General features: G+C 44.0%; 1 protein-coding gene across 8 annotated transcripts in view; it reads right to left on the bottom strand.

The window, feature by feature from the left end:
• EHF (ETS homologous factor) overlaps positions 1–22,902 on the bottom strand; it is a 75,131-nt gene that overhangs the window by 27,076 nt on the left and 25,153 nt on the right. For 4 of the 8 annotated variants that reach the window (XM_056528563.1, XM_056528566.1, XM_056528567.1 and 1 more), the window contains exon 2: positions 807–906. In XM_056528563.1, coding sequence (XP_056384538.1) covers positions 807–903 — 97 coding nt within the window. In that variant the 5' untranslated portion in view covers positions 904–906. The other 4 variants (XM_056528562.1, XM_056528564.1, XM_056528560.1 and 1 more) reach the window with 4 other exon arrangements.

The following is a 22,902-nucleotide window of genomic DNA, read 5'->3' as shown; positions in this document are numbered from 1 at the left end:
ACCAGGGTGCCTCCAGCTGTTGCAAAACTACAACTCTCAGCATGCCCGGACAGCCAAAAGCTGTCCGGGCATGCTGGGAGTTGTAGTTTTGCAACAGCTGGAGGCACCCTGGTTGGGAAACACTGCTCTATTGACAATCAAAAATGTTTAGTTTGGCAACACTTAAAATGCCCTAGGTTGCAGATAACTGCTCGAGACCAGTGTTTCCCAACCTGTGGGTCCCTAGCCATTGCAAAACTACAACTACCAGCATGCCCTGTTGGCCAAACACCTCCCTAGATCAGTGTTTCCCAACAAGGGTTCCTCCAGATGATGCAAAACTACAACTCCTAGTAAGTAAACACAATGCTTTTACGGAGTATCCATTTCAGCTGGATGCCAAGCACGGTAAACACAATACTTTAACCAAGTGTACATTTCAACTAGATGCCAAGTAAAGGAGACACAATACTTTAACCAAGTGTCCATTTCCGCTGGATGCCAAGCATGGTAAACACAATATTTTTTCCAAGTGTCTATTTCATCTAGATGCCAAGTACAGTAGACACAATACTTTAACCAAGTGTTCATTTAACCTAGATGCCAAGTACAGTAGACACAATACTCTTACCAAGTGTCTATTTCAGCTGGATGCCAAGCATAGTAGACACAATACTTTAACCAAATATCTATTTCAAACAAATGTTGACATCCTAAAGTAAAGGCTTTGGCTGTCCGAGCATGCTGGGAGTTGAAGCTTTGCAACAGCTGGAGTCACCCCAGTTGGGTAACACTGCTCTAGACTCTTAAGAAAAGGTTTTTCTTACCATCACATGTGGGGTAGGGAGCGGTCCAGGCAGGCTGATGGGAGTGTGAGTTAGCGCTTGGATTAATATTCATAATGTTGCTTCCTTGCAAAATCATGATCTGCAGAAGAAGAAGAATCATTTTATTTCATCTGATTATTTATCTCTTAAGTCTTTACAGAAGATTTGGAGCTCTGTGTTGGAAAAAACGATACTCTGACTGCTTTAATGCTGCCCAAACCTTGCGTGAGACAGCGGCAAAGTCCCATAAACGTGCGCAAAATCTGTAAATTGAATGCCGTAGTCTCTCGCAAGTCTTGGGCTCAGCCAGCAGTCACCAGAGTCTCCCTTTAAGAATATTGCAGTTAAATTCAATTAAATTCAATTTGCTGTCATACCAGATACAACCTATTAACAGGGGGGGGGGCGCTGTTTCTTGAAAGAAAGAAATGTGGTAACGGGGTGTGATGAGGGCAGATATTTGTTACCCTAGGGGCAGATGGCATTAACCCCTTGTATTCGTGACACCAGGGCGTGGTTTATCCTCGAAACCAACCGAAGGTATACCGCTAGATCCTGGGCTAGGCACGGGGGCAATAAAGACTCCGATGCCAAGTTACGGATAATGGTAGCTTTACTGAAGGTAGACAGTTGGTAAAGTCTATACAGTTCAGCCAGGGCCCACTGAGGTGACCAGTGACTATGAGACATTAAAGGGGTATTCCGGTGAAAACCTTTTTTCTTTTAAATCAACTGGTGGCAGAAAGTTAAACATATTTGTAAATTACTTCTATTAAAAAATCTTAATCCTTCCAGTACTTATTAGCTGCTGAATGCTAGATAGGAAATTCCTTTCTTTTTGGAACACTGATGACATCACGAGCACAGTGCTCTCTGCTGACATCTCTGTCCATTTTAGCAACCATGCATAGCAGATGTATGCTAAGGGCAGCATGGTGGCTCAGTGGTTAGCACTGCTGCCTTGCAGTGCTGGGGACTTGGGTTCAAATCCCACTAAGTACAACAATAAATAAAGCATTATTATTATTATTATAATAACGTCAGCAGAGAGAACTGTGCTCGTGATGTCATCAGAGAGCATTCCAAAAAGAAAAGAATTTCCTCTGTAGTATTCAGCAGCTAATAAGTACAGGAAGGATTAAGATTTTTTAATAGAAGTAATTTACAAATATGTTTAACTTTCTGCCACCAGTTGATTTAAAAGAAAAAAGGTTTTCAATGGAGTACCCCTTTAAGGACTTGCTGGGACTTGAAGTTGGTCAGGACAATTTAATGCAGACCACACTGACTTGACTTGACTGTCGACTGACAAAGCTATGGCTGTAGATTACTTGCAATTGACTGTGGCTGCAGACTTGACTTGAGGCCTCCAATGACTCTGGACACACACTAGGACTCGACCTCAGCAACAAGAGAGAGAAGCTCCACCCAGGGCTTATATAGGGGAGACTAGCAGGGAGCCCATAGGTCACTCTTGGGATCACATGGTCACTGGTACCTCCTGGGTAGCAATCACATGATCCATTTCTTAAAGCAACAACACATTATATATTATAATACAATACACTGCAGAACATATAAACAGGGGGGAAACAAGTACAAGGGGCCCAGGGGACACTGAAGAGAGGTTGCCTGACAGGACAGCAAGGTCACGGGGTAACATCTCCCATACTGGGCCACCGCAAAAAAAAAAAAAAAAAGTTTTCTTATCTCATTCCTCCGGTCTATAGCTACAGATTCTTAAACAATAAACTAGTATGAACAAGTACATACACACACACAAAAAAAAAATGACTTTCACTTTCAATACAGTCAGAGGTCAAGGTTCACAATACACCTTGTGCTTTACTGTTGGTAGAGAAGTTTACAGATCAGTTTACACACGGTAGATAAACAGCAATTCAGACTAAGACGGAAAGAAATAATAAATCTCTAGTAACTTTAAGCCTGGGGGGAGGAAGAGGAACAGAAAAAATGCAACACATAAGTGCAGGGCATGATGGGAGTTGTAGCTTTGCCGGGTAGGCTTTAATGCATTAGACCAGTGTTTCCCACCAGTGTGCCTCCAGCTTTTGCAAAACTACAACTCCCAGCATGCCCGGACAGCCGAAGGCTGTCCGGGCATGCTGGGAGTTGTAGTTTTGCACCAGGGCTTTTCCCTATAGACCTAAAAAAAAATCTTAATCACTCGCACTCGCATATCAGGTGCCAGATCCCCAGTATTTCAGGATGAACTTAAAGGGGTATTCTGGAAGAAAAAAACATTTTTTTGTTTCTTTTTTAATATATGTTAATAAAGTTTTAATGTAACATTATTTAAAAAAAAAAAAAAAAAACAAGACAGTGATAAAAAGACGAAAGTGATGAGTTGCACTTGACCGGTTTTGAACGTCTATTCATTTAGCGTTTTATTGACCGTGTCTGCACGCTGATTGGTTTAAAAAAAAATAAAACCAAATAGTGGCAGAAAGTTACACAGATATGTAAATTACTTTGATATAAAAATCTTAATCCTTCCAGTACTTATCAGCCGCTGTGCTTCACAGGAAGTTGTGTAGTTCTTTCCAGTCTGACCACAGTGCTCTCTGCTGACTACTCTGTCCATGTCAGGAATTGTCCAGAGTAGAAGCAAATCCCCATAGCAAACCTCTCCTACTCTGGACAGTTCCTGACATGGACAGAGGTGTCAGCAGAGAGCACTGTGGTCAGACAGAAAAGAACAACTCAACTTCCTCTGGAGCATACAGCAGCTGATAAGTACTGGAAGGATTAAGATTTTTTATATAGAAGTAATTTACAAATCTGTATAACTTTCTGACACCAGTTTATTTGAAACCTTTTTTTCCTCCTGAGTACCCCTTTAAGCCGGCAATAGACATTGGCTGGACCCATTGTTTTTGGCAGGACTAGCCGACCATCTATTGCATATGAGGGCCTCCTGACGTTTCCTGATGGCCGATGTTTGGAAATTTCTGGATTCCAATTACCCAATCTCTTTGTTCTCAAGTAGATACGCCACCATCGGAGGTGTCTGTCAGTGGCCTACTCCCCTCCCCCCATTCATTTTGCATGCACGCTTATCCGAACATGCATGTGCATTAGGGTATTGGTAGATATAGCTTATAGTCATTAGGGATGAGCGGCAGGGGCCATTCGAATTCATGATATTTCGCGAATATATGGACGAATATTTGTCCTATGTTCGTGAAATTTGCATATTCGTCATGTTCCTTCATTTTTTTCCATACGAAAATTCGTAATGAAATTTGCATTGTGCGCATGCGCGATTATATTCCACCTAAAAGAAGGGAGGGATCAGTGCCCTCTGACTGGAAGTGCTGATATAGCGAATATTTGCATATTCACACATATTTGCATATTTGCAAATTCGCATATATTCGAAGGAAAAAAAAAAAGAATATTTGTCATTGCGAAGACATATTACTATATTCTAAGACTAATTAGACACATAATCCCATGGTGTCTAAATGCCCCTTGGGCCCTGGTGTACAGTAACGTCCGGACTGTACTATGGTTTATACCAATCCTATATGTCTACTTCTTAGGAGTCACATTTTACTTCAAGTTGCCAGGCGACGCGTTTCATGAGCTTTGTACAATGGTTGCCAGGCCTATGGGACACAGTAATGACCCCAAAACACAATATACTCCAACCTGTCAGATCAATGAGCCTCTTGTTTCCCCATTAACAACCAATCCAGGACAATAATAATGATGGTTTACCGAGTCTGACATCCACCCCAACCCAAACAATGCCTTGTTTGTTGTCATAGGGAGCTTATTTATGACTGTGATGACGGATACTGAATACATGCAGTTTATGAGCTTAAGAGAAGGGGAGGCAAACACAAAAGGCACCATCATAACAAGCTGAAAATAATATAAAAACATATGAAGAGGGCCAACCTGAAGCTGCTAGGCCCTAAAGCAAAATGAGGACACAGAAGCCTTCGATTGGTTGCGCATCCTACTGTTACAAAATGTCCTTTCTAGCTAAATGCCGGACACAGAATACACAATACTCTAACCAATTGTCCATTTCCGCTTGATGCCTAACATAGTGAACACAATACTTTTACCAAGTGTCCATTTCAGCTGTATGCCAAGTACAGTAAACACAATACTTTTACCAAGTGTCTATTTCAGCTGCATGCCAAGCACAGAATACACAATACTCTAACAAAGTGTCCATTTCAGTTGGATGCCAGGCACAGTATAGACAGTACACTAGCCACGTGTCCATTTTAGTTGGATGCCAAGCACAATAAACACAATACTTTTATCATGTGTCTATTTCAGCTGGATGCCAAGTACAGTCAACACAGTACTCTAACAAAGTGTCCATTTGAGTTGCAAGCCAGATACAGTATAGACAATACTCTAACCAAATGTCCATTTCAGCTGGATGCCAAGTACAGTAAACACAATGCATTTACCAATTGTCCATTTCAGCTGGATGCCAAGTACAGTAAACACAATACATTTACCAATTGCCTATTTCAGCTGGATGCCAAGTACAGTAAACATAATACATTTACCAATTGTCCATTTCAGCTGGATGTCAAGCACAGTAAACACGCTACTCAAACCAACTGTCTATTTGTGAACAAAGTGACAAAAAGGAAATAGGTAAACAAAAAGGACAAAAAGGAAATAGGTAAATTGGATTCGCACCGTCAAATTCAGCCCTGACATCTGTCCGGATCTATAAAAACTCCTTGTAGCAACCAGCAGCCAGAACTTAGAGATGAAGTGCTCAGAAGGGTAAAGTGAAGTGCATGCAAAGTGTGGAATTTGCAGTGAGTTAAGGCACCTCTGGATTACCACTCCCAAATGTCCATTTCAGATGGATGCCAAGCACAGAAAACACAATACATTTACCAAGTGTCCATTTCAGCTGGATGCCAAGCACAGTAAACACAGTACTCAAACCAAGTGTCTATTTCAGTTGAATGCCAGGCACAGTGTACAGCTCTTCAAACAAAGGTCTACCTGTTCCCTAAAGAAGCACTCCAGTTTTTTTTGTGCCTAAATCATGCACATAAACCATCACCAGTAGTGCCTATTTGTTTTTGTTTTTTCAGTACAGCTGTTTCCATGTATTTTATTACTTTTACTTAGTCATTTGATCACCAGTCTTACTCTCCAAATCTTCTAGTGCCTAATGGTGGAAACAGGATGTCAGACTGTGATTTCCTGAAGAATATTTTCCCGGAATGCTTATAGAAGCTTATAGTAACCATAGTACTGTATGCATTAATTGGGCACTATAAGCCTCTCTTTATTTCTTTGCAGGGTATGGTGGTGTTTTACATGCCACGGGCATTGTATGACACTATTGTATGGGCACTATTAGTCCCAATAATGTTAGAACAATCCTGCAAACTGTCTGCCAAAGAGGTAACATTTTGCATAAAACTTTGGCATTTTGAAGGTGTTTCAGGATGGGGCTTAAAGGGGTACCCTGCCCCTAGACATCTTATCCCGTATACAAAGGATAGGGGACAAGATGTCTGATCGCAGGGGACCTACGCGATCTTGGCTGCGGCACCCCAGACATCCGGTATGGGGCGGAGGCTCATGACGTCTCGGTCACACCCCGCTTGTGACGTCACGGCCATGCCCCCTCAATGCATGTCTATGGGAGGGGGCGTGATGGCCATCACGCCCCCTCCCACAGACTTGCATTGAGGTGGTGTGGCCATGATGTCACAAGCCTCCGGCGCTGCACCCGACGGTCTAAACGAACGCCGGGTGCAGCAGGGAGATCGTGGGGGTCCCCAGTGGCGGGAGCCCATGATCAGACATCTTATCCCCTATCCTTAGGATAGGGGATAAGATGTCTAAGGGCAGAGTACCCCTTTAAAATTCCTCATTATGGCTTATAAAATGCTGATAACTATTGATTTAATATAGGAATGCAGCACTACCCACTGGACTACCTTATAATTCATAGTAAATTCCAGAGCTGATCCCTCTCTCTGACTATCATAGAGGAGAGACAAGTGGGTTGCTCCATATGTCTATATGACCCCTTTGTGGACAAGCCCTTTAATTCAGAAGCTTATTGTAATGGCCTTACAAATGCAATCTCAATGACAAATTCAGCTCTGGTACATCTAGGCTTTTAGTTTGGTCAGGATTGTACGCTTGGTGTTCTGAGAGGATTACGGCTCCTGGGTGACTGATGTTAGTGGAGACCTGCAGGTGTATTGAGGTATTTCTGTTTCACGCCACTTATTGTAAAGACTGTCAGCGGGAGGTCTGGGCACTAACACGATGAGCCCCAACATGAGGCAGGCGTTGATTCACCGTTGGCAAGGAGACTGTTATCTCGCGAATGCCTCTCGAGCCGCATTATCCAGCCGTACGGTTTATGTTGGCAGCCGGCTCGGCCCTACACACCTGTTCTGCAGCTCCGATACTATCTCATAGGAGCTTTGATTTGCAGCAGAACAAATACACAGGACAAAGAATGGCATCTGCCTGAACAGCCCCGCTCACTTCGGATTAGTTCCTAGTAACGTCTATTAACCCCTTCCCCAAACTTTTGGTATTTCTACCAAATCATGATGATCTTTTGCCATGAAATCTTATTTTGCCCGGTTATTCTCTACTGTATCTAGACTTTCAGGTATTTTTTTTTCTCCATTTTGGGCTACATATACCCTTGGGGGAATTCTTTCATGCTGCGCATATACCGGGGAAGTCAGTGGACGGATAACAGTGCTCAAGCTGGGACACAGGATCTGCGATGTGTGAAAGTGTACTGCAATCATATGGAAGAGGGGAACCAGGGGCCACCCGGTGACAACAGAACTATTATAAGGCTGCCATTAACCACGTGTAAAAAAAAAAAAGTGTCACAAAAAAGTGCACACAAGTATGTGGTCTATCGCTAGCCATTCTCACAAAGCTTCCCTTTCTTCCGGGAACAGATTGCACATTCAAGTCCCCCTGTGTCAAAGGTCAGGGAGGACCAACTATGCTGGACAGTCCGGACGTCGATTAAGAAGAGGACTAATGCCCCTCTACTTCCTCTACCTCCCCATATGTTTGCCGAGAAGTTTGACCCTGTGATGTGCCCCTCCATACCCCCATAGATCCCACACCCCTCCCCGATCACAGACTGTAATGTGATTGTTTTTTTTTAGACTTTGTTTCTTTTATAACGAGTGATGGAGCAGAATGTTAGTGTAGCATGTGGTATAGTGTATAGCTTAGGGAACCTGTGCTGTATATTGTTCTGTCATGCTTTGTGTGATTGTAATTTATTGTATGATTTGTAATGACGACTGAATGCTCTCAGCTTCCACCTGGGCGCCAAAGCCCAAGAGCTGACATTGTGGTGTCCCTGCCGAAGCAGAGACCTGAGGTTGGAAGGAGGTAAGGAATCAGATGGCCATGCACATCTCTCCTAGATCGACAAAAGGGACACAAAAAAATTCTGGTGACAATCAACAAGCAAAAGTGAACACAATGACAAAAAGGAAATAAGTTGATAGGATGCGCACCGTCAAATTCAGCCCTGACATCTGGCCGGATCTATAAAAATTCTTTGTAGCAACCAGCAGCCAGGAAGTTCGAGATGAAGTGCTCAGAAGGGTAAAGTGAAGTGCATGCAAAGTGTGGAGTTCCCAGTGAGTTACGTCACCCTGGGGTCACCACTCCGAGGGTACTTCTGCTCCTTGGCTTTAGCTGTACCAGAAACTATAGAGGTCTGGGTTACCCCGGGGTAGCCATTGGGCCAGCCCCTGCATACCCAGATCACATCCCTCTTCTCCATTCTGCCTTGGTGGTCTACCACACCACCAACTAACAGAACAGATACCACATGTGATCATAGCCAAAAGGCCCAGAAGTCATGTAACATTGGCCTTCTGTCTGCTGTGACCTCTATTTCCTACTTTCAGTTCTGATCTGCTACTACTTGGCACCCTGTGATAACATTCTACTGACAGCAGAAGGCTTGTGGTCATTGACTGTAAGCCAATACTAAACACTCAAGGGATATTCCTGGATATATTACTAACATTACGAGTAATGCAAAGTAGCAGAAAAAAGGAGGGGGAATGTTTTTCCTTAAAGGGATACTCCGCTGCCACAGAGTTCGGAACATTTTGTTCCGCACACTTGGAGATGGCATCGGAGGTTGTGACGTCACAGCCACGCACCCTCATGATGTCATGCTAGGCCTCTTCAATGCAAGTCTATGGGAGGGGGCATGGTGGCCGCCACACCCCCTCCAATAGACTTGCATTGAGGGGCGTGGCATTACGTCACGACCCCCAACGCCCACACCCAGCGTTCTTAATGAAGATCGTGGGGACCCCCGCAATCAGATATCTTATCTCCTATCCTTTGGATAGGGGATAAAATGTCTAGGGGTGGAGTACCCCTTTAAGGAAGGCATTGGGAGACTTATAGGCCACTGGGAATTATGGGATAAGGACATGCAAATTCTGGTGCTACCTTTCAGAGTTGGTAGTCTACCTTTAGGTCAATATGTGACATTAGGAAGCCTTTCAACATGACTGGGGGGGGTTTAACAAACAAACAAACAAACCAGAAACTGTTAAATCCCCAGTCACATGCCAAGGCTTCTTAAAGGAGCCAAGCATTGACGTCAAATGAAGCTACCTCCAAAAGGTGGCACCTGAGAGTTATTATTCATATCCTTTGTCATAATTAAAAAAAAGGGCACATTGTAAAAAAGCCATAATAATAACATAGCGCACCCACCCACATCTGATGTAATCATTGGGATTGGTCAACCATCCCAACTGTCCCACTATGTCAGATGTTGAGGGGAGAGAAGGATCAGGCATGTTGTATTTTAACATGCCTGATCCTTTTGTGCATCACCTTTTGGAGCATGTGCATGCTCTCCTGAGCCGAGTGTTCATGTGCACAGGGGAATCTGCAGGGACAACTGTCAACTGAGCGATCATTTTGGCCAAAAACTATGTAAAGTGTAGGGCAAATTTTATTATTTCCTACAACCAAGCTTATTTCATATTAGTTACATCTTATCCTGAAAGATGCTAAATAGGCAAAGTCACATTCTCCACAGGGCTATTTATTTTTTATAAAAAATTTCCATTGCTACAGGTAAAACTTTACATTTAAAGAGTTGTCTAGTTTCGTGAAGCTACAAAGAGCTTCTCCCGCCCTTGAGGGCCCGACATGACTGCTCATTACATGGAAAGTCTATTGATTTCATAGGGAACTGTAATACTTTATTTTACCTGTGGTGGCACTGGAGGGGAACTTAACACGTGCCATGTGGTCCCTCACCCACAGATTGCAGTTGAGCATTGGTGGTCCCAAGAGACCCTTTCAACAAGTAGGGATTAAACAGAATGGGAAACCCTTCCACACCACTATCCTGCTCTGCGGGCCTGCCTGTAACTATATCCTAGACTAATAATATTGCTGTATACAAAGTAGACTTGGTTTTTCACAATTGAGCAAGAATTCAGACAACAGCAAAAAAAGTAAACATTAAGAAACTTCACTCTGAACTTGGCCCAGTTCCAAGATGATGGAGTACATCTAAGTCACCCGGCATAGTAAGGGCTTTATTTATAGTATCCTGATATGACCCCTGATACATATCTCGCCTATCTGGGAGCCGCTTATCCTTTTTTTCTATAGCCGAGGTTATGTCTATAGTTTTGTGTTCTCAAACAATGAATAACAAGTCATTATATGTGAATGGAACGTAAGTCTAGGATAAGCAGAACTAATGATATTGGAAGGACATATATATATATATATATATATATATATATATATATATATATTTGAGGACATACTAGTTTAAAGACTATAGGGGTAAAGACGTGAACGTAGACCAGGGCCCAAGCCACCACTGCCCCATAAGAAGGCGCCAGTTGCATTGGGACCCAAAAGCTACAAGTTACACCTCTGTAATAGAGCGTCTGTACTGGACTCTTAAAATCAAGCACTGGGTTAGCAATGGTTGGTGAAGAGGGTACTTGGTGGGAAGGCGATAGATAAAGTCTAAGCTATAGCCTTTCCTTTCCCCAGAACTTCTAAAGTTGGCCGTAAACCCAGTTGGTTGAATGTTTGTTTTGGCCGGCATCTATCTCCTCTGTTTCCCCTCCCCCATGTACTAAATGGGGACAAGCAGGTGGGTTAAAGGTGTACTCCGCCCCTAGACATCTTATCCCCTATCCAAAGGATACAGCAGCAGGACCCCCGCGATCTCAGCTGCAGCACCCCAGACAACTGGTGCACGGAGCGAACCTCGCTCCGTGCTGGATGACTGGCAATGTGGTGCAGAGGCGCGTGGCGTCACACCCCCGCTCATAGACTAGCATTGAGGGGGCGTGGCCATAACGTCACAAGCGGGGCGTGACCGTGACATCGTGAGCCTCCGGCGCTGCACCCGACACTTTAATCGAACGCCGGGTGCAGCAGGAAGATAGCCACTGGGACCCCCGCGATCAGGCATCTTATCCCCTATCCTTTGGATAGGGGATAAGATGTCTAGGGGCGGAGTACCCCTTTAAGTCTCTCCAGATTCTTCCATAGATGGCTTGTTACACCAAGAACGAGAGGATCAGGCAACTAAAAGCCAACAGGTTAGATCCTTCTACTCCCCGACTTCATCTCTAAGGAAAGAGATAGGAAGCCATCCAACACATAGTCTTGCCTAAATCAATGGGTTTGGCCGATTCTTTACCATGCATGAAGGCATCTCTCAAGCCAACCAGCACTCTGATTCATACTGACAAGGGGCAAGAACCCCCAAAACAGTGGTCTACAGATGGGTAACTTGTCCTTTTGGAGGAGTATAAGATAGTTTTCCTTTTTCTGAAGGAGAATTAATTTACATACTGTTTTCCCTGGGATCATTGCCTAAAAAATACGTCTTCATACCACCGATTACTGCAACACACAGCTCCACATGCTTAACCCAGATCAAATATTAACTTTTCTACTCCTGTCTCTAATATACAGTGGTGGATTTTGGTTCACCCCCTGGCAACCAACATTGGGGTATATGCTCCACCAGTATACCACTTTCCACACAACAAAAAGCATTGGGCCTAGGCTAACTACAGTGTACAGGGCTAAAGAGTGAGAAGTCCATAGAAAACTTGTGATTCCTTAAAGGGGTACTCTGCTGCCTCAGCGTTCGTAAAATTTTGTTGTGAACGCTTGGAGTGGGTGGCTGGGTCATGATGCCATGACCACGCTCCCTTGTTATGCTGCCACACCCCTCCCATAGACTTCCATTGAGTGGGCGTAGCCTGATGTCATGAGGGTGCGTGGAAGTGACATCACGACGGTGGGACCCCCGTGATGAGACATCTTATCCCCTATCCTTTTGATAGAGGATAAGATGTCTAGGAATGGAGTACCCCTTTAAAGGGGTACTCCAGGGAAGTATGCATAAAAACAAAAAGCTCCAAAGCCACCACACTACCTGGAAATTTTCCCTGTAAATGATCCTGCCTGATATGCATGGCTCCTGTGACCCTTGTGATCTTCTCTAGCTGCCTGATATTCTTTGTCCCCCTTCCCTCCCCTTGCCTCATAGATACTGCATTTCCCAGGAAACATTGCAGCTCTGCTCTGTCATTCAGCTCACTCTCTGAGATCAGCCCCCACCCTCCTGTTCTGAGCAGCAGAGAGAAGTACAGTGTGTGATTAGCTGAAGCCCCACACAACTCCCGGCTCTCAGCACTAAAGTACAGAACAAAAACAACATGGTCTGTGTTTCTCAGGAGGGTGTGGGCTGCTTTCAGAGAGGGATTTGGACAGAGACAGAGTGGATGGCTGGATTATGTTATTCCATCTCTCCATGCATGTAAGTGACAACCACAGAGGGGAAACTGCTAATGCTAATATATAGCTAATAAATGATATCTTGACAATAAATAGGTTTATGAGAGGGAAAGAATGGGCAATGGGTTTAGTTCCCCGGAGTACCCCTTTAATCCTGACTCCCCTAAGAGCCAACTCTTCTGCTCAACTGCACTCGACCTGACACTTCTAGAATGTAGAGTATGACAGAGGCTGCTGCTGTATGATATAGGCCAGGAGTTCTGTTTTCCCATATCAGAAGCGATACCAGAGTTATAGGGGGTGCTGAGGCTGGAGTCATTGATGAAGGCTTTAGGACCTTTGGTAGGAGCCATTTACATTTTTGCATTAGATCTTTCAGAAATTTGAGCTATGCTTCTTACAAGAGGGGAAGACACCTTTGGTAAGGCCTTGTCCTTCAATCATACAAGCCAATTGTGCAGTTTCTATACAATGTAGTACCCCAGTAATTGGCTATAGTACTTTTGACCTATAAACAACGATCTTCAAACTCCATCTTTGCCACAATAAGTGACTGGATAAGTGCCTGATCTGTGCCAAAAGGATCAGAAAAAAGTCTTGTGTACAATGGGAGGACACCCCACTAAAGCACAATGTCAATAGCTAAACCCATGGCAAACATAGTGCTCAACACCAGCAATGGCGTGTAAACTGCAGCATCAAGTGCACGCTGGGAGATAAGCTCTTTACAAAAGAAGATAAATTTACATTATACACAATAAAACATCCACATATCTTTACCTGAGTACATGAAATCCATTCCAAAGAAATTCATGATAAAAGTTTTCTCAGCGTCATGTTTTGCTCTGTGCACATCTACAGCAGTGAGGGTTGTCTCCTATAGTCCTACCTGACATTCAGTGAAGGGGCTGAAGAGGACCACTGCACAACACATAGAAGTGTCTACTATGTTCAGGGTTGGAATGGCCCGCAAGAAACTAGGGGATTCTCCAGGGGATCTACAACACCAGGGCCTCAAGGGGAAGATAACACCATTTGGAATGGAATTTAGAGTCAACCACTTGTTGATAGGGTCTACTTTCGATAGGTTGAATCAGGGAAATAAACTAGGGTTTTATAGAAGATTTCCTATAAATCTGAATCGGCTCATGTTCTATAGAGTTTCCAGGTGCACTTCTACAACAAAATCGGCCAAATCAAGTGATTTAATCAGGATCAGTCCACCATTATGGGTATGGGCAGGGCTGGCCCAAGATATTGTGCTGCCGGGGTCCAAGAGTGAAATGCATAAAATTTGCCATAAAATTGCACCAAAAAAGCTCCACAGCAAGGTAGGCTGCATAGTTTTCCATATTAGGTAGGCAGCATAAGTCCCCCACATTAGGTAGGCAGCATAGTTCCCCCACATTAGATAGGCAGCATAGTTCCCCCACATTAGGTAGGCAGCATAGTTTCCCCACATTAGGTAGGTAGTTAGGTAGGCAACGCTAAGCGTGAATGTGTATGTGGGAATTATGAAGAGCTGCTATGGACCGACAGCTATTTACTTGTAACACTCCCAATCATTTGTTTAGTTTTGGAAAAAAAACATCAGTCACCAGTTTCCTGACAACACTTTAGGAGCCATATTGGTTAATACCCATGCTTCACCCATGTTGATACAGTAAACCATTCCCTAAAATTCCCTGATCTAACTCACGTTCTAATAGCAATACATTATACCCGCTATCTTGAGTGCAGAGATCGCTGTCTTACCACTGGTTGCCACGTATCCCATGATGACCCGCTCAAGCATCAAATATACATAACTATGTAAGGAATTCAGAATTGTTAACCTGCGTTTCTAATGTTTTATCCCATGCCCTAATTATCTTATGTATTTGTGTTGTGCTCTTTGACCCCAGTTAAGTCCCCTGATGATCACGGAATCTTCAGGGGAAACACGTTGGGACTTTTTTTGGCATAGGATTTTGCTGATCGTATGTGTGGTTTTACTGGGTGTATACAATTTTTACTCCCCCCTAGTGTGTCTTGGTGACAAATGTAAACGCTTGGTATGCTTGGATACTATTTGTAACCCTTTGCTCTCTAACATCTTATGTTTTCCTTTTTAGAGGGCTACAGAGTTTGTACATAGTTATTGTGACATTTTATAAGACATTCTAATAAAAGTTACGTTTTAGTAGTACGTGATGGGTATATAGTTGTTTGGTGGGCGTAGCATATATAGCATATACTCAATATATATTATATATTATTTCACTCTGTGATACCTGGACACTGGAATCTCCATTTAATTCAGGGAAATGATAGATAAAAATGCTTTTAGTCAGCAGCCGTAAAAGCCAACGTTTTTACCGTAAGAGAAAAATCACCATAAAACTCAAATAAAACGTTGCGAATACTGTACGTTAACAAGGATAATATACAGTAACTTATATTGTCACATTCCTGTCTTGCACATCCGCACGTTTTATAATGGACAGTGCTGTAAAACCCTCTTCATCCTATTTTTAGAAGGTTTACTGCAGCGTAACATTACAATTTATGATTTTCGTCTACACTGTAAACACTATAGTATTGGTAAATAATTATTTCTGGAATTTGCCAACATATTTGAAAGGTCATAATGAATATCATGTGTCCAGTTTTCCTGCAGTGCCCCCTCTGGAGGAAAAAGGCTTTACATGGAAACCATTAAAAATCGGCTAATTTTAAGCCATTGTTTCCCAAAAAGGGTTTTGCAGAACCTATATGGGGTCTTCAGTACAGCCACCATTACTATACCGATGGACTCGTTTCACAGAATTTTCCAGGAGATCTTTAAAAAAAAAAAAATTTCATCTATCTAAAAAGCGGCCTTATTGCTAAACACAGGGCCATTTAAATTGAGAACAGAAAGCCCCCTAAAGAGTCCACTGAATCAGTGGTGGTCTGAGATCATAGGACGCAATATGAGGGTCAGCAGAATTGACAATGACCTAGTGTATGTTTATGGGCCTATTTAGAAGTTTTAACATTTTATTTTAAAGCTAAAGTACAAAGGCTGGAGCACCATGGGGATGTTTGGTCACCTTTCGAGGCAGCTATCTTAGCTAATAATATTTATCCACTTAAAGGGGTACTCCGCTGCCCCAGCATTTGGAACATTTTGTCCCAAACGCTTGGTGCAGGCAGCAAGGGTCATGATGCCACGGCCATGCCCCTCATAGCGTCACACCATGCCCCCTCAATGCAAGTCTATGGGAGGGGGCGTGGCGGCCGCCACGCCCCCTCCCATAGACTTGCATTGAGGGGACGTGGTGTGACATCATGAGGGGTGTGGCTGTGATGTTACAACCCCTGCCGCCCACACCCAGCATTCTAAATGAACAGAGATTGCAGGAGTCCCTGTGGTGGGACCACAGGGATCAGACATCTTATCCCCTATCCTTTGGATAGGGGATAAGATGTCTAGGGATGGAGTACTCCTTTAAGTGGAATTTATTGTTCCTTGTTATCCGACATTACTGGTCCAAAAGAGGATAAAGGCTCCTATACATCTCCAAAAACTATTCATCCAATGCCCCCATACCCATGTACACTCATGTGTCGTCAATGGGGGAAGGTGAGAAGGCCCCTGTAGGGGAAAAGTTTGGAGTCCACCATATACAAAAGATAGACGGCCGTGCTCCACATCAACATTTGATCCCCCATGAATTAAAGGGGTACTCTGCCCCTAGATATCTTATCCCTTATCCTAAGCATGGGGGATAAGATGTCTGATCGCGGGGGTCCCGCCACTGTGGACCCCCCCGATCTCCCCGTTTAGAGACTCAGGTGCAGCTCCAGAGGCTCGTGATGTTACAATCACGCCCCCTCAATGCAAGTCTATGGGAGGGGGACTCTGCCCCGCATCGCCAGTCATCCGGCATGGAGCAAAGTTTTCTCCGTGCAACGGATGTCTGGGGTGCCGCAGCCGAGATTGCGGGGGTCCCGCAGGTCAGACATCTTATCCCCTATCCTTTGGATAGTGGATAAGATGAATCGGGGCAGAGTACCCCTTTAAGTAAAGTCTCCTGCAGCTACTGCAAAAACTCAAGGCTTCCCTTTGGGGAAAAGCCAATCACAATGTCAAGAATTCCAACCAAGGCCAAGACAAAGACCCATCAAATGGAAACATCAGTTGCAGTTTTACCACAAATCCTGGGTGACCCTTATCGAGGTGAACTGGTATTGTCAATCTCTCCCTTCAATATTTCACATAACCCAGTTTCAGTGGCCAAATATGAAGGTCAGGTTGGGAAACAACATTTAAGATCTTTCAGTAGATTCCGATGAGACCCCATTGTGTCCCCCTCTTCACCATGGATCTACGAGACAAAAGGTTTTTCCAAAAAGTTGGGAAATTTCTTGAGGGTAACCCAGGCTTCCACAGGACTAGAAAGTCTTACGTCCACTACACAACTTCCTGTCTGGCTGCGGCTGACACATGAGTATTTCGTCATCCTCCGTCTCTTCTCAGATTCCCTGTTTTCATTCAATAGACTGAAATTCTGTCGAGTCCCCGGTATCCCAGTAGATATTTCCACATCGCACAGATCACAACTCATTGCTTCCTCTAGGAATCCCCCCTCTACATGCGTTTGGTCAGACTACTCTTTAGAAATCACCTTCCCCAAATTCATCATATAGGTCAATGACCAACCTTTTTATGTACTCTTATCCTCTTATCAGGGGGATTAGTTAGCCTCAATATATAACATTTTACTATTTAAAAAAATAATAATTTAGAAAGTCACATGAGCATTGGGATATTTTATTTGCAACCTTGGCAACTTTTATGAAGGGATTTCACAGAGGTTGTTAAAAAAAAAAAACGTGATATGATGTGGCACTGACAGTGGCTCCCCTGACGTCACACTGTATGTCACAGGAGATCTTGGAGGCTCCTGTCTAATGTATACAGGAGGTTTGGCTGACATGTCTTATTATAGACGCAAACTGGCCAACTTAGCTAATACAGACCCCAGACCAGACCACCTAAGCTAATACAGACTCTAGACTAGATCCCTTTAACTAGCACAGATCTCAAACAAGCCAACTTAACTAATGAATACCCTAGACCAGAAATCTTAAACAAATATAACACCCAGACCTCCTAAGCTGATATAGACCCCAGACCAGACTACCTTAACTAATACATATCCTAAACCAGACTCCATACCCCTAAACTAATACAGAACCCATATCCCTAAACTAATACAGAACCCAGACCCCTAAACTAATACAGAACCCAGACCCCCTAAACTAATATAGACCATAGACCAGATCCTCTACACCAATACAGACCCCAGATCAGATCCCTAAACTAATACAGAGTCCAGACTAGACCTAATAAACAAATACAGATCCCGGACCAGACTATCTAAAATAATATAGATCCCAGACCTCCTAAACTAATACAGACCCTAGACTAGACCCCCTAAACTAACAGACCCCAGACCAAACCTCCAAAGCTAATACAGACCCCAGACCAGACCATCAAATAAATACAGACCCCAGACCAGACCATTAAAGAAATACAGACCCCTGACCAGACCATTAAAGAAATACAGACCCCTGACCAGACCATCTAGACAAATATAGAATCCAAACCAGATCCTCTAAACTAATACAGACCCCAGACCAGACCATCTAGACAAATACAAACCGCAGACAAAATGGGGCAACTATGTTTTTCCAGTCCTGGATAACCCCCTTTACCACATCCAAGTGAATGAAGTAAAGCTTTAACGATGGACAAGGACTGCTCTGTGGCAGGAGAAAGCTCACAGGGCTTATTCACCTGGATAGATGTATAGAAGATCGATTCACAGACTTTACACTACATTGCGTCTCTGGCAAAGCATGCTGGGTATTGCCGTGTCACAGCACCTGCACCGCCATTGTTTATCCAGGCCATTGTTATAGGGTTCACTTGTCTCCTCCTCCCTTAATCCGACCATCACAATGCAACTTAATGGGGAATTTCACAACCCGAGGATTAATCTTTAACATCGAGCAAACACTCAACTCTGTAAAAAGAACATTCACACCTAAAGATGAGGTCACCGGCTGGATGTAGTCTGCGCAGCCAACTACTGTAAATAATGGCGACAAAGTCTATAAACTCTAATAACCTATAAAAATGATCATAAAGTTACCCAGTGTAAAGACGACACAATGGCTGCCGCTTGGGTAATCCTGTAATAAACCAGCGAGAAGAGATGAATATGATACCGGTGTGAATAATAGTTTATGTATGTAGGTTTATATAGGGTGATTAAAGGGTTATATAGGGTGATAGGGTGATTATTGGGTTATATAGTGTGATAATAGGGTAATATAGGGGATAGAGTGTTTATAGGGTTATATAGGGTGATAGGGTGATTATTGGGTTATGTAGTGTGATAATAGGGTTATATAGGGGATAGAGTGTTTATAGGGTTATATAGGGTGATAGGGTGATTACTGGGTTATGTAGGGTGATAGGGTGAATATAAGTTTATATAGGGTGATTATATGGTGATTTTTGGGTTATAGGGTGATAGAGTGTTTATAGGGTTATATAGGGTGATAGAGGGATTAGAGGGTTATATAGGGTGATAGGGTGATTATTGGGTTATGTAGGTGATATGGTGATTAAAGGGTTTTATAGGGTAAAAGGGTAACTACTGGGTTATGTAGGGTGATAGGAGATTATTGGGTCATGTAGGGTGATAGGCTGATTATAAGTTTATATAGGGTGATAATTTTGTTAAATAAGGTGATAGGGTGATTATTGGGTAATATAGGGTGATAGGGTTATTATTGGGTTATAATGGGTAATAGAGTGATTATAGGGTTATGTAGGGTGAAAGGGTGAGTATTAGGTCATATAGGGTGATAGGGTTATTATTGGGTTAAATAGGGTGATATATTGAACCCCCACCTCCTCCACTGTCATGTCTCCCATTCCTTCTGGTTGAAAAACTAGAGAAATATTTTACATAAGATGGACCTTCAAACTTTGGAGAAATATCCTCGGTGTTGCGGAACCAAAGAGCCAAGAAAGGAGAGGATGAAATTGGTGGTCTCCAAAAGGTGCTGTCCAGTTGTGGTGAATGGTAAGTATACGACAACCAGAAAGACAATGCCGTGATGGAGCTCTATGGGACCAACCAACCATGTATGGAAGGGGCCTCAAACTGCGGTCCTCCAGATGTTACAAAACTTCAACTCCCAGCATACTCGGACAGCCAACGGCATGCTGGGAGTTGAAGCTCTGCAACATCTGGAAGGGGGCACAGTTTGAGACCACTGATGTGTAGGGACCTCATGGCAGATGTCATGGTTGAGGAGAATTGGGCAGTTGGGTCTAAACATGCCCGATCCTTTTGGGAGATCAGCCGCTTGTACAGATATCTGTCAGCGGCTTATTTCCCACTCCCCATCTAAATCACTTGCCCAAGTGGATAGGAGGTCGATAGAGCTAGCCGCCTGAAGTGTATGGCCGGCTTTAGTTTTGACATTTTCTCAGAGCGTAGATGTAACATGAACCTAAAAAAGTCAATGCTAAGAGTATCCAGTCTAAGTATATAATTTAATAGTCACCATTTCCCTCGAAATCTATAAGTGATCTGTTCCAAGTGGATTAGAGGTTTGAGGTCTGGGGATCCTGCCAAGGGATAAGGCCGGGGATGAAAGGAATAGAGAACCAAGGCTCCTGCCAGTACAAACAGAGTCCAATGTGAGGACCAGCTGAGGACCAGCTGAGGAATAAATCTCGTCGTGTCTGGAGATGAGCAAATTACTGTGGTCAAAATTAGATTTGGTCCAAATTTCCCCAAAATGAAATCAGATTTGTCAGAAGGTCAACTGTTTGGTGGGTTTCTGTTTTCTTTAGACATCCCAAGATCCACTCACTACATTTTCTGGGCTCAGTGTACTGTACAGGAGCAGGAACTTCTGCCTGGCGTTCCTGTTCCTGTACATACTTTGTGTGGAAAATCGTAGGGCCAATGCAGGACCTTCAGAAATCAAATTGGAATCCCCCAAAATCTGACAGATTGCCAAATTGGACCCAAAACAGATCTTCAGTTAGGTTCTTCTACCAAACACCAAGAACTTGTAGTATCCTGAGTTCTTAGTTATCATCTTAAGGTTAAAGAAGAACTCAGGCAAAAGTTAACATATCCCTTATCTACAGGATAAGGGATAAGTAGCTTATCGAGGGGGGTTTGACCGCTGGGACCCCCTGCAATCTCCAGGACGGAACCCTGACGCTCTCAGTGAGGAGCGTGTCATCTACCGGAAGACGGGGCGCTCAGAGCCGGCTCTGCCCATAGGCAAGATAGGCAGCTGCCTAGAGTGCCCTCTTAAAGGGGGGGACAGACGGGTGATGCTCTGCCCGCCGCAATAAACTTAGCCAGCATCCGAAATCACAACCACCAGTCAGTTCAGCCAGCAGCAACCCCACCCCCCATACGGTAAAACGGTCATGTGCAGCACCCCTCTCTGAGTCACAGGCGTGATCACCCAGGTCATGACCAGTATCCTGACAGTGCGACCACCCGCTACCCACCAACTCTCCCTCCAAAAAAAACCCTGCCACCGCCCCTCCCCCGGTACCATATGCACGCCATGCTCCTCTCTGGGGTCCATGACTGTGTGACAGAGCTTGCCAACCAAGGAGATTACATGAGGAGGAGGTTTGTTACAGTGTGTCACCCCAGTAGTAAGGAGATTACATGAGGAGGAGGTTTGTTACAGTGTGTCACCCCAGTAGTAAGGAGATTACATGAGGAGGGGGTTTGTTACAGTGTGTCACCCCAGTAGTAAGGAGATTACATGAGGAGGGGGTTTGTTACAGTGTGTCACCCCAGTAATAAGGAGATTACATGAGGAGGAGGTTTGTTACAGTGTGTCACCCCAGTAGTAAGGAGATTACATGAGGAGGAGGTTTGTTACAGTGTGTCACCCCAGTAGTAAGGAGATTACATGAGGAGGAGGTTTGTTACAGTGTGTCACCCCAGTAGTAAGGAGATTACATGAGGAGGAGGTTTGCTACAGTGTGTCACCCCAGTAGTAAGGAGATTACATGAGGAGGGAGTTTGTTACAGTGTGTCACCCCAGTAGTAAGGAGATTACATGGGGAGGGGGTTTGTTACAGTGTGTCACCCCAGTAATAAGGAGATTACATGAGGAGGAGGTTTGTTACAGTGTGTCACCCCAGTAGTAAGGAGATTACATGAGGAGGAGATTTGTTACAGTGTGTCACCCCATTAGTAAGGAGATTACATGAGGAGGGGGTTTGTTACAGTGTATCACCCCAGTAGTAAGGAGATTACATGAGGTGGCGGATTGTTACAGTGTGTCACCCCACTATTAAGGAGATTACATGAGGAGGGGGTTTGTTACAGTGTGTCACTCCAGTAGTAAGGAGATTACATGAAGAGGGGGTTTGTTACAGTGTATCACCCCAGTAGTAAGGAGATTACATGAGGAGAGGGTTTGTTACAGTGTGTCACCCCAGTAGTAAGGAGATTACATGAGGAGGGGGTTTGTTACAGTGTATTACCTCAGTAGTAAGGTGAAAACATGGGGAGGAGGTTTGTTACAGTGTGTCACCCCAGTAGTAAGGTGATTACATGAGGAGGAGGTTTGTTACAGTGTGTCACCCCAGTAGTAAGGAGATTACATGAGGAGGAGGTTTGTTACAGTGTGTTACCCCAGTAGTAAGCAGATTACATGAGGAGGGGGTTTGTTACAGTGTATCACCCCCAGTAGTAAGGAGATTACATGAGGAGGGGGTTTGTTACAGTGTGCCACCCCAGTAGTAAGCAGATTACATGAGGAGGAGGTTTGTTACAATGTGTCACCCCTATTACAGAGGAGAAGTTTTTTTTTTACAGTGTGTCAACCTGCTCAATGTTCTGGCAGAATCAGCACCGCAGACATTGCCATCTATGGGGACGGAAATAGCCGTGCGGTCCTAGCGCCGACTGATCCAGGCTGCTCTGGTCGCACTCAGAATAATGTATGGTGGACTGGAAAATCTGGTCTGGACCAAGGGGGTGGTCGTGAAATTGGCTGGAAAAATCTACAGTACCGGGCCCAGCCTATAGACAGGTGTGGTGCTGTTTCCAGTGAGTAGTCATGTCCTGTGCCCCATTGCTGTGCCATTGGGTAATGTTGAATGCCATTATAAACTGACATGTCATCTGTCTTTAGCAGTGGCTGTGGCAGTGGGCAA

This window comes from Hyla sarda, chromosome 6, assembly GCF_029499605.1.
Source record: "Hyla sarda isolate aHylSar1 chromosome 6, aHylSar1.hap1, whole genome shotgun sequence".
NCBI classification, from domain to species: domain Eukaryota; kingdom Metazoa; phylum Chordata; class Amphibia; order Anura; family Hylidae; genus Hyla; species Hyla sarda.
This window is presented reverse-complemented; position numbering and strand designations above follow the sequence as displayed.